The sequence below is a fragment of the Pseudopipra pipra genome, chromosome 12 (genome assembly GCF_036250125.1).
Source record: "Pseudopipra pipra isolate bDixPip1 chromosome 12, bDixPip1.hap1, whole genome shotgun sequence".
NCBI classification, from domain to species: Eukaryota; Metazoa; Chordata; class Aves; order Passeriformes; family Pipridae; genus Pseudopipra; species Pseudopipra pipra.
The window spans coordinates 2,237,501-2,254,699 of NC_087560.1; the positions used below are offsets into that span (position 1 = coordinate 2,237,501).

Sequence of the window (17,199 nt, forward strand, 5' to 3'; positions counted from 1 at the left end):
CTCTGTCTCTAATCATCACAGATTGGGACATCTGTTGTTTTGGTAAATATGTGCCACTGAAACTCTGTGAAGGGCAGAACTCACATGTGTTGCAGTGTAAAGGTCAGTGCCACTGGAGATGTTGCTCTGTCCTTTCAGGAGGTTTAAAGGGTCCTTTGGATATGTTTTGAAGCAACAGGATGCAAACACAGCTGGGATAGCTTGGTGATGTTCAGAACTGCCCCTCTTACTGGGTGTTCCCAGTTTCCATGTATAATGTAGCTGGTCTCTGATTCATGGATCACTTTTGCATAGTTTGAGGCAAAGCCAACAGGGAATGTGGGCACGTGGATTCTGCAGTTTGGTTTTCACCTGTCCTTTTTAGAAACCAAAAGCATTTAAAAAGAAAAACACTCCTGCAGGAGGGACAAAAGTTTGTTCTTAGATGTTAAAATGTTCTGTGTCCTTATATCTGTAAGAAATTAAAGCTGTTGATACAAATGCTACTGTAAGGTTTTATTTTTTTTTTTTGCTAATATTACTGATTAAATGCATTGTGGCAATTACCACTTCACTGGATATAATTACATCAGGGCTCCATAACTTCTAGTTACTTCCATCTGAAGCAGATGTAATTGCATTAAGATGGCTCATGATTCTGTCACACAGTTCTGTAGAAGTTAGCACAGGGTATCTGGCAGAGGAGTTCAGATGTATCAGTACAGCTGATAATGAATGGTTGAATCTAGTAGATCTCTTATTATCAAGTTGTAGGAAACACTACAAAGCAATGAGTTCCTTTTCAAAAATTTCAAAAATAGAAGAATGAGACCATTATTAGTCCTGGAGTTGATGGATATCCTTCAATGTTGGCCTAACACACCACAGAAACTAATTTCGTGGCATCCTTTCTGTGACTTCATGCAGTTATTTTTACATGCTTGTATTCATGGTGATGTAAAGTTATATCAAGTTGTACCATTGCAAATGATCTCTTTTTTAATTGCTTGAACTTAAACTATTGTCGTGTTTATTCTCTAAAAAATCCAAAGCTGGATTTTCAAAAGGGGCAGAGATGCCGTGGCTCTGAACTTGTGTGCACCATTCTTGCAGACAATCACTCTCCCCCACAGCTTAGAGTGGGAGTTTTTCCTCACCTACATGTTACAGATTTTCTTCTTTTTCAGTGCTTTGCTAAGGTTTAATCACTGGTATGGAGCTGTGCCCACAACATGGTCTTTGGTCTTTGATATTTATTTTATGGCTTTGCTGCAGGCATTTCTCTAAGCAGATGCTGCTGTGTATTTCAAATGTGTTCATGTTTGAAGATTTTCTTTCAAATTGCATTTGCAATGTTATTTTGCAATGGGATCACTGCCTGCAAATTCATGCCATAAAATGCAAGGATTGTCTTTAAGGGTACTAATGGAATCCTTGGTGAAATCTCAACACAGGAGTTGCTGCCAGAGAAACTGCTCAGGCTTTGAAGACTTTGGCTCAGGCAGCACGAGGGGTTGCAGCTTCAACTACCGACCCCGTGGCAGCACATGCAATGCTGGATTCAGCAAGGGATGTCATGGAAGGCTCTGCTATGCTGATCCAGGAGGCCAAGCAGGCCCTGGCTGCCCCGGGGGATGCAGACAGTCAGCAGAGATTAGCCCAGGTGAGTTCCAGCTGGAGCAGCTCCGTGAATTGTCACCCAGCGAATTTACTGTGAATGCAGCATTAAATAAGGGAGAGAACAACAGAAAATCAGGCTGCAAGGAATGTCAGCTTTCTGTTCCTTTCAGCTCTCAGATGGTGTGTGTGTTAAACAATGGAGATGGTCTGAAGTGTGCTATTTTAGTCATCTTTTAGAAAAATAAGCAAAGATGCAGCTAAATGCTTTTATTCACAACATATGTGAGCAGACTGCTTGACTGCAAAAATTAACAGCCATCAAACTGATCATTATCAAATAAAGGATCTATATTCATGTTACATTCAAAAAGTGAGTGCATGTTTCCTACAGATGTGGCACCACTCCTTTTGAAGGCATTAGGGAGTGCCAAGTTCTTTTTCTACTGATTTGAAAAGTTCTATAGTTGGCCTGCATTGTAAATCATTTCTCATTAAGAGACTTCTGTTTTAATTGGGACTTTGTAAAAAGAAGCATGCTGAGAATTTCTGTAATTAGCAGTTCCCTATAGGGAACTTCAGGGGCATTCCCTTACCTGCCTTTATCCCAGATGCCAGGAGCAGTTGAGGAGCTGCCCTGCCAACATTATCCTATCAAGTGGGTGAGCATAAATAACAATTGCTGCAGGACTACAGGTCAGCAAACCAAGGAAGTCACAAGCCCCAAAAATGGTCTTGTGAGAGTCTGAACACGTAGGAATTGCTGGCTGTGGAATAGAGGCTGTGCCTCCTATCAGTGACCTCTTAATTGTGAATGTGTTTACCTGTGTGTTGTAGGTGGCAAAAGCAGTGTCTCACTCCTTGAATAACTGTGTGAACTGCCTGCCTGGACAAAAGGATGTGGATGTGGCCTTAAAAAGTATTGGGGAGTCCAGCAAGAAGCTCCTTGTGGATTCGGTGAGATGCTTTTAACATGGAAATGAATTTCAGAGAACTGAAGAGCAGATCTGGGTTCCTCATGTGTCAAATCACTATTTAGTAAATGTGCCTTAAGTGTGCTTCATGTAAGCTCTGTTTAAGTTTATGCACCTTTAAGCAGCTGCTCCTTTGACTGAAATGCTGTTCTGGTTTTATGGGAAAGGTGAAATGTGTCTGTGACTTGTGAAGGCAATACTGAAATTGTTGCCAGAGATCGGTAATAGGGGTTTTTTTGAAAATGCCAACTATGACTTAACATTTTGAAGAATATGAAAAGTAGAAAATTATAGTCCCTCTCCTGCCTGGAAGTGATCAGTTCAGTTGAAGGAGCATTGTGATCTATCAAGAAGTGTTTGGTCATTTTGTGCAAGACTAGAATTGTTATATTTATGTTTAACTGTATCTGTGTCAAAAAAATCCTTTTTGCACTGGTAATTTGCCAGAAGGTTATATGATTTGAACAGCCTTTTTTTTTTTTTTACTCCTAACAGTGACCTTGCAATCCTGTGAATGAAGGAGGAATTGTATTTTGATATATTTGTACAATGCCTTTTGGTAAAACCAGGGTTTTTTTACCAAACCTGGTTTATTAAAGAGGGCTCAGTGTCATTCTGAAGAGCTGCCAATACTTGTGTGGTATTGTGAAAATCTTGTTGATGGAAGTGAATGTTGACTTGGAGACCAAAATTCTCCAATTTTAGCCACTGAGTTCATCACTTTGAATTTTGTAGTTGAACTATAACATAGTCATTGTTGTCTCTGTCCCTTGAAAATCTTACAGACTTGTCTGTCCCTTGAGAGAAGCACCAGGACTAAAGTTGTTGGACAGATTTCTGGTTGACAGCTGTCCCAGAGTCCCATGTCTGCATCCAGAACTGAGTCAGCAGCAGTTCAGTGTCAGGGTTCAGTTGCAGCTTGTATATAAAGCTCCCTTCTCCATTGCATTTTGTGTTCTTAATCTGTGTTGAACTTTACAGCCATGAAGACGTGACAGACACTAAACCACACAACTCGGTCTCTTACAGCTCCCTCCAAGTTCCAAGTCATTTCAGGAAGCTCAGAGTGAGCTGAACCAGGCAGCAGCAGACCTCAATCAGTCAGCAGGAGAAGTTGTCCATGCCACACGGGGCCAAAGTGGGGAACTGGCTGCAGCCTCTGGAAAATTCAGTGATGATTTTGATGAGTTTCTTGATGCTGGTATTGAAATGGCTGGCCAGGCACAAGTAAGTTCTTGACCATGCTACTTGTGCTACTGGAGACCAAGGGTTATCTTGGGCACAGCAACTTGCAGTGCAGTGTATTTATTGGTCATGTAGCAGCACAGCCTGCTGGTGTGAGCCTGTCCTGATATGACAGGAGATGTTTGTTAGGAAGCAGTCACCCCTGACTGGTTATCTGGAGGGAAGTGAACTCAGCATTTGCATTTTCCCCAGGATACTGGTGTTTGTTCCTGTGTCCAGTCAGAAATATGACTTTGTACTCCTGTCTAGTTTGGGCAGGTAACTAATTTGAGCTGTACTATCTGAAGGTACAAAGGTGTGCTGAACCTCTCCAAGCTTATGGAAGGGGTTGCTTCTCTTCTGGAACATAATTTATGTGAACACTGTTCAAAATTTGTTCAAAATCTTTGCTACTTTTGAAATGCTTTAAGTAGAGGGAGGAAAAGACACATTGATATCCCTCTGTGGTGCTGTGGGCCTGCTACAGAGTGGAGCAAACATTTGAAGAGGGCCATGGCTCTGACAGCAAGCACTTGGTCTTGTGTTCAGTGATTTAAAATCTGGCAGATTCTATTCTGATGAACTCGGTGACAGTCAGGAATGTTGTCCCATGTTGCCCAGATTGTTCCTGGTAGTCTGGGTGCTTCATTTTATCTTACTGGGTATAGTTGGGCTGAATTGCACTAACTGGTCATTTGACAGTGGTTTAGCACAACAAATGTCAGCAAATAAAAAAGGATCCCGTATCAGGAGAGATAGGAGGACTTGCAGAAAAAAGGATGTGCAGACAGTTTTGCCTGAGTTAGCAGAAGGACCTTGCAAAGGTAGGAAACGATTGCCAAAGGAAAACTGCCAGAAGGTCTGGGGTGTCTCAGTCCTTTGAGGTCACTTATGAAGTGTCTCGAGAGCAGATGCTGTGTAAATAGAGCTCAGTAGAGAGGTCAGACACTGACTGCTGGTTATTCTCCATCAGAACTTAATCATTTGGGTTCCAGATCTGTGAAGTGAGTTAGGATCCAAATCCAGCTGCTGCTCTGAGACTGAGCAGGAGTCGGGTACCTGCCTGTCCCTTTAGCTGTGGACCTCATTGACTGTTAGAATGTTTTGTCTGAGGCAATTCAGTGATGGCAAAGGTAGAAATGATGCTCTAAATGGCTGCTTGAAATGAGAATTCCAACTGTTGGTGACTCTGTGGCCCTTGGGAATTTGCTTATCCTGCTGCCATAGAGGATGATAACCATCTTAGTTAGTGATGGGTGATCTCTCAAAAGAGAATGCCTTGTGCCTGTGTCTAGTTATTTGGCCTGAAGAGATGCCATAGCAGTATTTTGGATGCCTAGCAAAATGTAGGGTTAGGGAGGAAGCAGAATGTAGTAAATATAAAGTAGAAGCTATTCACATCAGCTGAGTAATATGCAACATCTTTACATAAAACCTTGAAGACAATGTTAGAAAGAATGGATTCACTTCTAATGATTATTGACAGAAGAGTCTAATCACAGCTGTTTGCTGTGAAAGTGCAGTACTTCTCTGCATATTTATATGCAGGTTTCCCTTTTCAAGCAACAGCTTAAAATAAGGAATAGAACATCCTAGTCAGCATGTTGACCGAAGTGGGCTTGTAGAAACTTGTTTTCTTGGGATAGAGGACTTTCTGGAGAGATATTTTTGTGAGAGTAATCCCAGTTAGTTGCTGGAGAGCCTGTGGGGGACACAGAGGATGCTGGAACACAGAGTGTACGCTGCCTGAATAATGTGCAGCAGTTGTGCCAGGCAGAGACACACGAGAGTCTCGACAACAAAAGCATTGTCCAACAAGTAGTAAAGTTTCTCCATTGCTCATTTTGAATACAGCCATTGTTAGAAACCAGGCTATTTGTTATATGGGTTTGTTTCTCTGTGATGTGAGCGAAGCTGGAGGCACCTGTTGGGGTGAACAGAGGCTTTGGTCCATCCCCTTCTCTGGGCTCACGTGTGCCAGTGGTTTCAGGTGGATGAACAAACTGGGTTTCCAAATATGGTTTTAGCACATTGTTGCAATTTCTGCACTTGATGTTATGCTGCTGTGGCTTTCCAGACTAAAGAGGACCAGATTCAAGTCATAGGTAACCTCAAGAGCATCTCTATGGCTTCCAGCAAGCTGTTACTGGCTGCCAAGTCTCTCTCTGTTGATCCTGGAGCTCCTAATGCCAAGAACCTCTTGGCAGCAGCAGCAAGGTAAGGATGTGTTGCTTTCTTTAGGTTTTCCTGAGATATTTGCTTTTCTCTGTGATATTTATATTGTGCTTAAATATTCTTCTGCTCTTGACAGTTAACTGAGTGGCTGGACCTGCAGTCCTATTTAAATTAAAGTTGCTTATGTTGGAGTAGTTCCTTCAGTGGCATAACTTGTTACCCTCAGTGGAAATAAGAACCAGCAGTTGAAGATTTGGCCTGGTTTTTGAAAGCAACCAGTGTATTTTCCCTACTGTTTTTTCCCCATCTGTGTTCTGATAAGGCAGTAGCTAACAGAAAGCCTCTCAATCCCTGAAACAAAAGAAATTGAATAATATTCTTTTATAGAACATGCTAAAAATCATGTTGAAGCTACCTATCACTAACAGTGTGCACATGTGCATGAACAGGAATGCTTGAAAGGGTTAGATGCTACATTTATTTGATTTATTTGGTGCAGGATACCCTTACTTTAAGGATTATGAATCCACTCTTTTGGTAAAGGATCTCCTAAAGAATTTATGCTACTTTAGTTTGTCATATTTGTTTGTCAGTTTTTTGGTTGGTTGGTTGTTGGGTTTTTTTTAAGTAAAAATTCTGACATCCACCTTGTCTCCCTGGAAATAAATAGCATCTAGGAAAATTGTAGATAATCAAAGGGAAGGAGCTGCATGAGCTCTTGTTACTGCCACAGATTTCTGCCTTAGGCTGGAACATTCCTGCTTGGAGTGTAGAGGAAGTTAAGGGAAACCCAGGTGGTTGTTGGTTCCTGCCAGGCTGGAATTCCCTCTGGAAGCAAGTGCTAGAACAAGGCAGATGAGCCATGCAGAGCCTGTAGATGCTCTGTGTGTCCACGTGTGCCTGTGTGCATAAGGCTTTTCATGCATCAGGTAACCCTGTGGAGTAAATACTGCACCAATTCTCAGTTTAGGATGCTAAGGAGACACTGTATTTCCCCTCTCAGACCCTCTGGGGCAGCTTGTGACAAGCTTGCCAGGGCTCTTTTTTCTTTCCCTGCTATGATATGGTCAGGGTCAAATACTTCTGCTTTCTCTTTCTTCATGAAAAATGAAAAAAGAGGCTCAGCTTCCTTATTATAAGATGGCCTCTCATTTTTCTCTTATCATCTGTGGTACTGTGATTAATCTTCTTGGGGTTTTTGGGGGTTTGGTTTTTTTTCTCTCCCCCCTTTGCTCCAGCTGTAGTAGACACTCAAACTTTTTCTGTAGCTTTGTCTTCCTAGTGAAGGAGTTTTTCTTGGCTTCCTCTGACAGTCTCACTGTCTTGGAATTTAACATAAATATAATATATGTAATAAGCACATCCTGTTTCCTTCTGTAGCCATCCATCTAGGTAATCATGTTATCAATATGTTATCAAGTGCCTGTTTCTGAAAGGGAAAATAATGCAAATGCCATTCAGTTTTCAAGGCCAGAGGAAAACATATTCTCCATGCACTACAATTTCACTCATTTTCCCTTCTTCTAGAAGCTGCTTTCCTGGTTGTGAGTCCAAAATGAATGCAGTCATAATGAATTTTGCTTATTATCAGAGCATTCATCAGGAAGACCAATAGTGACTGTTTTGTGTGTCAGCCTGTGTTCAAGAGGTGTGAACTCCCATGGAAACATAATTCTTCTGCACACCTTGTTCTCTGTGAATATAAACCTAAGGGAGAATGTCAATTATTAGTTAAAGAGAAAAAAAAACCAATTTGGTAACAGAGCATAGAAATATATAACAGGATTATGTGTGTGTAATACAGTGTGCCAGACAAGACTCAGGACACTTGAGACAAAACCCAGACTATCTACAAAATGAAACAATACAAAAAGCATCTGTAGCTTCCTGTTTCTGTAGAAAAATGCTGTCAAATTCGGTGCAGTTTCTGAAATAGAACTGAAATGAAACATAGCTCATTCTTGAAGCTCTGTGTAGCTGCACAACAGGCCAAAAACATCCAGTAAATCCATGTGGAGACCTGAGAAAAACCACAACACTGTGTTGCAGCCTTTGGGATCTTCAGGAAGGACAAGTTATGCACTAGGAAAATCCTACTTTTGATGAAGTAGTTCTTTTAAGCTGTTAGTTACCAGCTAATTTAATGGTCTGATAAAAAGGTGTGGTGAGAGAAAAATAACGTTTTTGTTCCTGTGAAGCTTGTTAAAGAAGAGTTCTCTAGCTGAGCTCTATAACATACAGTTAAGCCCCAAACACTGAAGAGATGTAGTAAAAGACCCCAGTTTTATGTCTTTATGCAGTTAATGATACAAAAGTTTTACTAAGAGGAATAGTTTAATTTTAAAATACACCTTTTTTCCCTTCTCATCTCCCCAGAGCTGTGACTGAGAGTATAAACCAGCTCATCACACTGTGCACCCAGCAGGCTCCCGGCCAGAAGGAATGTGACAATGCACTCAGAGAACTGGAGGTATTACTATATTTCAAAAGTTCTTGTGAATAAAAGTGGACCCCAAGGGTTTGTTTCCCTTGTGTTCTTTGTCTGATCCACTGCTGTCACTATCTTTTCCCTTGCTGTCTGTGGCAGGGGTTTAATTGCATACGAGGTAAGAGCAGAACCTGTGTGAACATCTTGTAGTTTTGGCCCCAATGGAATTTGCTGCTCTGTCCCCATCTCCTCTTTCCTGCCCTCCAAAGGCACAATTTGGTCCTTATTATTCACACCTGCTGTGACTGAAGGAAGGATCATGACGAGATGGACATTTCCAGCACCAGCAGAGCGCTGGAAGGGGCTGCAGTGTCTCGATTTTTCCACTTACAGGATGTTGGTACTGACATCCCACTTGAGGCTGATGTTTTCTTACCCTCTTTTACCTTGACATTTCTTAGTGTAGATTTTTGATGCCTCATTTCTGCATTGTCACAGCCAAACTGATGCCACGTGTGTGTCAGTACAGGCTCTCACAAGGGATGCTCTTGTTCATGAGTGAAAGGTTTCACTGGCTAAATAGTGGGTCAGCTGAAAGACCTAATTCCAAGGTTTTGCACTGATCCCAGACACAGCTGTTTACAGTAGTAGAAAATAAGATCTTTTTATTTAAATGAAATGTTTGATGTGTGCTGTCAAGGTCAGAACATCAAGGGATGACTGGCCTGTGTAGAGAGCATAAAACACCATTAAGCTTTTTACTTCTAGCCCTTAGTGTCAAAAGGATGCAAAGGTCATTGCAATGCATTCCAGGATATTGTGAATTTTCTTAATATCTGAGTCCATGGTTATCATCCCAAAATGCTGGTAGAGTTCCCCTAGGAGCTGCTTTGTACTTCTGAATTCTCAGCTTCTTATGCTTGGAAGTGTTCTCTCCTTGGTCAGAAGGAGAGTCCAAAATATAGAAATAGGAAACAGGAAATTGGGCCATAATGTAAAGGAGCAAGCAGAGGGAATGAAGTTTCTCAGGACTTCCTGAAAGACTAATGGGGAGAGATCTGCAAAACAGCAGGGATGTGACAGGTGAGGATTTCCAGCTAATGAGCCACAGAAAACTGAGAGCTTAGAGGAGAAATGCAGGGCAGAACAGGCTCAAAAAGCCCTTGCAGAGGGTTCTGTGCCAATAGGACACAATTGCATGTGCTGGCATGGATTGGGAGCAGAGCCTGCAAAGGGCAGAAGGAAGATCTGTAGCATCTTGAACTTCAGGAAACAGTAGCCAGAGAGGGACAGTTAGTGAAAAAATCCTGTTTGTATGGAATTAGATTAATTTCTGGAAAAGGAGAAACCCAGGCAAAATCACACAGTCCTGAAATCTGACTGGAGACTCACATCAAAGTGACCTGAGGAACCTATCAAATTTTAGGAGAAGTCTTAACTTTCAATTTCTCTTTGCAATGATTAGACTCTTACCTCTTCCCTCCATTTCCCCACTTCATTGCCTGCTATTCCTAGTCTTCCCAAGGCTTCTTAAGTACTGCAAATCATTGTTTCTGTAGAAAGAGTGTGTCTCAGCTTGGATTTGATACTGTTGGAATGCTCTGTAGTCTTCTCTGGAGACTCTGGAAAACTGTGTTTAGAGAGGACCTTACTGTCTGACCTCCAGTGAGGTGATTAAACTTGCCCCAAATTTCAGCTGAAAAGAGGTAACACAAATGTGTGTCAGTGGGGAGTTTGTGCTGGCTTGTATTTTGCTGCTCTGTTTCCTTGTGTTCTCAGGGCCTCTGTCTCAGAGACCTTGTTTGCTTTTCAAATTGTTATTTAATAGACCACAACAGTGAAGAGTTGCTGCAATGTCTGTGAGACCTGAGAGACAGGAGAGGCCCCTGGGAATGGTTTTCTGGATACCACTTCTTCACATCACATTTTTCTCTGTTTTAATTGCTGTAAGACTTTTATAAAGCAATAGTTGAGCTGTTAAAAACACTGCAGGTGTATCTTAATGTGTTACAAGAAGAGCCCAAGTGTTTAAAATCATGCCTTGATTTCCTTTAGGTGGAAAGCAAATGTCAGCTACAGCTGTTAGGATCTTTCTATACTTAACTGATTTTACTTTTACTGGCAAGATTAAGTCTTTTCTGCCTGATATTTTGCAGAAAAACAGTGTTCCTCCAAACTTGAAAAAAGGCCTACTGCAGGTATTTTTATGAATAAAAGAATTAGTCTCCTGCATTTTTCCAGCTTTTTACAAGCTTTGTTACCTAACTGCTTTCATTCAGTGAATATGTGACTCGGGTCACATTGTTATTTCCAGGACTCAGAGTCACCTCAGAAAAAGGAATTAAACCCAACTAGTCAATGTAGTTTTCTGACAGAGGGAGGAGCCATTCTGGGGGATGTGCACTTAGTTTGGTAACCCTTTGTGTTTCTAGACAGTGCTCAACAAATGGTAGCTATTTTTCCTACCACTATTTTAATTCCATTTATGAAATTTAAAATAGTGCTGAAAACATGCATTAGACTGGTGCCAGCTGACAGAAAACCAGATTGCCTTGTGTCAGCTGAGCATCTCTGGCTGACCACTCATCACAAACCACAGTAGCCTGTGTTACCAGCAGATCCACTGGTGCACCAGTGTGTGGGGACACTGTGGAAGGGTAGGATTGTACAGATGTGTGAGACTACACTGCTATAAGCAGGACAGATGTGGTGGTCTGTGTTCTTCCCAGCTCAGTATTTCAGGCCCTGTCAATAATCAGAGGTTTTTTTGTTAACTTCAGACAGTTAAGGGGATGCTGGACAACCCCAATGAGCCTGTGAGTGATCTCTCCTATTTTGATTGTATTGAGGGTGTCATGGAAAACTCAAAGGTAAGTTCTTTTTTCCCCACTTCTGTGCCAATTGTAAAGCCTGTTTGAATTTTCAGAAGTTTCCACATGCATATCAAATATGTTGGAGATGCAGTCAGTGCTGCATTCCTTGATAACCTCAGCCTGAGATAGGTCTCTGAGAGGTGATTTCAGTTTTTGGTCACTTAGAAGGCATGTCACCTCGGTAAGACATTTTTAATTAAGTGACTGTTGTGCAGTGCTGTTCAAGTTTCTCCTCTCTCCCTTCCTCTCCTGTGCATTAGACAGCACATCATACTTTGGTGACATATTTTGGCTGCAGCTATGTGAGAATGGCCCAAAGCATGAATGGGAGGCTTGGCAATGAAATACCATTGTATCATTCTGTGCACAACAGCTCAGAGAAATGTCTGAGCAGCCCAGACACTCCAGCACATCCGAAAATCTGTGTGAAGTCTCTGAAGTTATTTTTAATTTTACTGTGCTTTACGTCTTCTTTTGAAGCCTGCTTTTGGTGTCCTTTTAATTTGATGTGCTGGAATTGTCTCGATCCTTCCTTCTCTGAAAGAAGAAAAGAAGTGCCTGACGGGTGTGCATGTCATCTTCTGTCTAATGCTCTGCAGTCAGAAAACCAGACTTGGAATTCTAAAACAAAGTGAACTGAATTAGTGGGACACACTGTGGGAATTAATGTGCATTCTGACAGTCAGATGGTGCCAGCAGTCCAGGTGCAGTTTCATTTACACAGAGTTTCTGAATTTAGGGACAAAGATGATGCTGGATGTGTTGACAGCATCTGCAGGACTGGCTGCAGTCTGTGAAGTGCACCCGACTGCCAGGGGGGCTGGGGTGACTGGAGGATGACAGCAAAAATAATGAGGCTTAGTTCTGTGTCCTCCTAGTCATTGGAGCTGTAACAGTGCTCATGTCTGCATGTCTGATCCCTTACACCACACAGAGGAATGTGCTCAGTTCAGGGAGGTCATTAACTAGCTCAAAATTCAGGAAGCCAAGTCCGAGAGGTTTGTGGGCCAGAACTGGCTCACTTGCTGTTGAGTGATAGGTCTGGAAGATAACTTTGTTTTTTAATTTCTGAAGTCCTTGGAGAATCATCTTTGTTTTTCATTTCCGAGGTCCTTGGAGAATCAATGGCTGGCATTTCCCAGAATGCAAAAACTGGGGATCTTTTGGTCTTCGGAGAATGTGTTGGAGTTGCATCCAAGGCTCTTTGTGGCCTCACAGAGGCAGCAGCTCAGGTAAGCTACTGAGCTGTGTAAAGCAAATATGTTTTCATTTTTTAGCAAGCTCATGTTTTGGGGTTGTAAATCCGAGATTCACTTCCTTGTGGTCAATAAATGATGACCTTGCACTACCTGGTGTGCTTGTGTGGATCCACAGACACTGTGCACACACTGCTGCACTCTGCAGAAGGAGCAGGTGCAATAACATACATATTCAATAAGGAAGGGAAATGACATCAAGAAGGAAACTGCTGTGGATAAAGCCAAGCTGCAGCATATGGAATTCATGTTTGCAGCTCAAGCTCAGAGCTGTTGCATCATAGAGAAGTGCACAAAAAGCAGCTGCAGGTACAATTAATGAATCAAGTTCGTAAAACTTCTTAAGGAGCACTACTGATTTCAGACATTAGGACTAAGAGGGAACCTGTTTCAACTGTTTAAATACTTCTGGAATAACCAAAATTCTTCAGCTGCTGCAACAAACTAGGATCTGGTTGCTGTGATTTCACTGATCTGATAACTGAACTGTAGAGAGCTGGTACAGCCTCCTAAGGGAAGGATTTGGCTGGGGGGATCATGTTCTGCAGCTGAAAACCTCTTCTTAATTTTCCCAAATATGGAATGTCTCAGTGTGGACTTAATCTCCTCCACATCTGACCCTGCACTGCCTAACTGCCATATTGAGGAGACAGGTAATTGTATCTGTAAGGGATACAAGAAATCTGCAGGTATGGTCTGACAAAAACCCTCATCACCTCTAATTCTGGCTAATACAGGAAATCATTTGCCCACACTTGTGACCCTTAAGGCTCTCTCCATTGGCTATGCCAGTGAAAAAGAATGTTTCCAGGGTTACCAGCTGTCTAAACAGTGGGCAGTTTTGTTTTGCCTAAATGAATTTTTCAAGGGTAAGATTAAGTTTGCGTGGTTTCAGTGGATTTATTGCTAAAAAGAAATGGTAATTGTACTTCACAGTATGATTTCTGAATAACCTCTGACCACCATGTGCTGTGACACGTATCAAGCTTATCAAAGATCCAAGATGGATTTAGCATAATTTCTTAGGATTGTTTTCTTCTTTTCTCCATTTCTAGGCTGCTTACCTGGTTGGTATCTCGGATCCAAACAGCCAGGCTGGACAGCAGGGTCTTGTTGACCCAATCCAATTTGCCAGAGCCAATCAAGCGATCCAGATGGCTTGCCAGAATTTGGTAGATCCAGCAAGCAGCCCATCCCAGGTGATTCCAGAGGATGGCACGAGACCATCACCGTTAGGACACCTGACTTGGCTGTATTTGTCCAAGCAAAGGGGTTTTGGTTTGAAACCGCTGCAGAGCTGGAGCGTGGCAGCTGTGACACCCCTGTGACGTTCTGCCTGTTTTGTGCCATCTGTTTTTGCAGGTGTTATCAGCTGCCACCATCGTGGCCAAGCACACCTCTGCCCTGTGCAACGCCTGCCGCATCGCCTCCTCCAAAACTGCCAACCCTGTGGCCAAGAGACACTTCGTGCAGTCTGCCAAGGAGGTTGCCAACAGCACTGCTAACCTGGTCAAAACCATCAAGGTACAAATCCTGCTTAATTGTGCTTCCTTCTTCCTTTGTGGTCTTAGGTTTTGGGGATTTTTGTTTTTTAATTCCTGTTGAGGCAGAATGAGAACAGAGAGAAATATCTTCTCGCTTTCTTGGATGTGCGTGGTTTAAAAAATCACTAATTATGGTTCTGAAGACCTGAACTGGAAAACATGTTCAGTGCTAAGCTGCTGAAGTCCAGATGGAAAAATTGGGCAATATTAATATTAATATTAATATTAGGAGAGGCAACTGGCCTATCCAGTATGAAACCCTTCAGCACTGATGTGTTTAATAAGCTTGCACCATAAGAATAGTCTACAAACAACTGACTGTGAAGGATTTTAATGGTGTTAAGTTACTTAATTTCTGGAGATTAGCATAAATATAAGAGAAAAAAAAAGGAAATAATTAATACTGAGAACCAAACAGAAGCCATTTATGTTGGTAATAGTCTCCTGTTAATAGTAATCTTTTATTTTCCAGATACCTGCCAGCAATTTGGCAAGAGGTAGTTTTTCTTCATGGAAGAGAAATAACATTTGTGAAGCCATAGAGGACTTGAGATTCTAAACCCTTCTGGAAGCCATTAGCAGATCTAATCTGATTTCATTAGCTGAAATGTTTGCTATGAGATTGTGAAAGAGATTGGGTGACTTGTGTGGAAATGAGAGCAATAAATTACTGGTTTGCTTAAAGAAAAAAACCAATGAAAAATTTAAAAATAGGTCTGTAGGAAACAACCACCTTCACAAGCCACAAAAAGGTAGAAATTTAGCCCTTCCCCCTTTGGAGCATGAGGTGCTGAGACACCACTTGAGAGAGTCGTGGGAGTGCAATGATAGAAAGACCTTTATTCAGTCTCATGAAGCAAAGCAACATTTTAAAGTTTAGGGTCGATAACCAGCGAAGAAAAGAAACACACACCTAAAAGATCACATTCTTTGCATCAGCCCTGCTTGTGGAGGAGCTTTCAAATGTCATAAACACACAGCAGTTTAAAACTGGGAAGAATTAGACCAACTTTCTTCAGTTTTGCTGAGAAGCCCTTTCAGCCAGAGCTCAGTGGTGGTTTCCTTTGCAGGCACTGGATGGAGATTTCTCTGAAGAGAACCGTAACAAGTGCAGAATTGCCACTGCCCCTCTGATAGAGGCTGTGGAAAACCTGACAGCATTTGCCTCCAATCCAGAATTTGTCAGCATACCAGCCCAGATCAGCACTGAGGTAAGGCAGGATGCTGCACTTCCACCCTCCAAAAGCTGAAAATGTTCAATTAATCCCGTGCTGGGAGAGAGTGAGTGTAAAGACCGGCCTCAAAATGTTTCCTTGTGCTCCTGGGTGTTCTCAGGGCATTCTGCTGTCTTTTTTTAACATCTGACCTTGAATTTTCCACCAATAGGATGAGCAAGTCTCCTGTTAGCAAAGCAGTACAGCACAGGTGACTTGCAATGTCTTGGTAGCTGGATTCTTCCATGTGATAAAGTAATAAATTGAAGTAATAAATTATCCTATTTCCCTCAGTAGCAGCTTTAACAAATGAAACCTAATTGGTTCTGAAAAGGATTGAAGGGACATCGCTGGGGTTTTTTTCCTCTTTCACCCACAAGTTCTCCATCCTCAAACCCTGTAACTACAGCATAGTAGAATTTGAAAAGGCTAATAAAGGATTTGTTGGTTTTGAGGTTCTTTTTCTGTGAGGAAAAGAGATAAAAAAATAAATCCTTCAAGCTTCATAAAAGCTAGAGGTCATGTATTGTTACTGACTCTCCAAGTGCTGCTCCCTGCTTTTGTCAGGCTCTGTTCCCAATGGCAATATCAGATGATGCAGTAACTGTTGCAGTCTTAAAGCTTTGGGGCTATAATTGAAATGTAGGTGTGTCCTCCAGGACCTGAGTTTACCACGAGTACCAGCAGTAAAATGGATACAGAGATGATGACCCAGTTAGAGTCATCAGCCATCACTCAGTCAGTAGTCCAACCAACTAATTCCTGGGAAAAGAACACACCTGTTAAAGATTACAAGCTTTGTGGCAAATAAAGTATATTTTCAATGATATTTCTGTAGTCTATAATTAGACAAGTGTAATTGTTTTCTCCTGTTTCTCAGCTGAAAGGTGCCTTTGTAAACCTCAGACGTGTTGCTTAGTATGTTTTAGAGAAAGCTGTTGGCCTGTGATTTTTTTATTTCTATTTCTGAGTTGACTCTCTGTGAGTAGTACAATAGAGGAAATTATAATGCCATTTTCATGATGTTAATTAAACAGACTTCTAGGAGCAGGAAGTGTGGACAAACTCAAATAATCATTTAAATGTTCTCTCTCTTCACGTGCCTTTCTGACCACAGGGGTCACGAGCACAGGAGCCCATTCTGGTTTCTGCTAAGACAATGTTGGAGAGCTCCTCTTTATTGATCAAAACTGCCCGTTCTCTGGCCATCAATCCAAAAGACCCTCCCACGTGGTCTGTGCTGGCCGGGCATTCCCACACGGTCTCAGACTCCATCAAGAGCCTCATCACCTCCATCAGGTATGACTTCTGGAGGAGCAGCGTGGTGGCAATAACTGAGCAGCTGCTCTTCGAGAAAAATACCATATGGCCATTAGCACTGTGTTATTTTTCCATGGATGGAAATGACTCTGTGATGCACAATATCTCCCCAGTTACACTGGGTGTTTAATCAGAATTGATGACTGCAGCACCCTGCAGCACAGGGCTGGTCTGGGTTTGTGTTCTGTTCTCCTGAGGTGAATGTAACAGAGAATGCTGTACAAAATGGAAATTGTAGCTAATACTACCTCCATGTGCAGATCCTGTACCAACGTGTAATACATGGGAAACAGCTTTTTCTTTTTTTTTAAGGTCAGACAGTGTATAAATTACCTTTGCTGTCTGTTCTTTGCTATAGTGTTCTCTGTGTAGTTGCAAGAATTCTGTAACAAGAAATGAATATTCTTTATTTTTGGACTGAACCTCTCTGTCCATTTCTCAAGGAAAATTTTAAAGCATAGATCTATATTTAACTTCTTTGTATAGATTAACTCAAAATGGCGTGAAAACAGCGAACCAAGCAGTGTTCACAGTTTTATTGATCTTTGATAATGATTGTACTGAAATAGCAAACTGCATGTCAGGGCAAAGTACT

The 17,199-nt window shown here is 41.8% G+C and overlaps 1 protein-coding gene across 4 annotated transcripts in view; it reads left to right on the forward strand.

Moving 5' to 3' along the window:
* Positions 1-17,199, forward strand: part of TLN2 (talin 2) — a 158,036-nt gene that overhangs the window by 96,942 nt on the left and 43,895 nt on the right. For all 4 annotated transcript variants that reach the window (XM_064668347.1, XM_064668348.1, XM_064668346.1 and 1 more), the window contains 11 exons: positions 1,434-1,642; positions 2,434-2,553; positions 3,600-3,797; positions 5,872-6,011; positions 8,346-8,439; positions 11,178-11,267; positions 12,380-12,502; positions 13,582-13,725; positions 13,889-14,050; positions 15,141-15,281; positions 16,402-16,583. In XM_064668347.1, the coding sequence (XP_064524417.1) occupies positions 1,434-1,642; positions 2,434-2,553; positions 3,600-3,797; positions 5,872-6,011; positions 8,346-8,439; positions 11,178-11,267; positions 12,380-12,502; positions 13,582-13,725; positions 13,889-14,050; positions 15,141-15,281; positions 16,402-16,583 (1,603 nt within the window). The remainder of the gene's footprint in view (positions 1-1,433; positions 1,643-2,433; positions 2,554-3,599; positions 3,798-5,871; positions 6,012-8,345; positions 8,440-11,177; positions 11,268-12,379; positions 12,503-13,581; positions 13,726-13,888; positions 14,051-15,140; positions 15,282-16,401; positions 16,584-17,199) is intronic.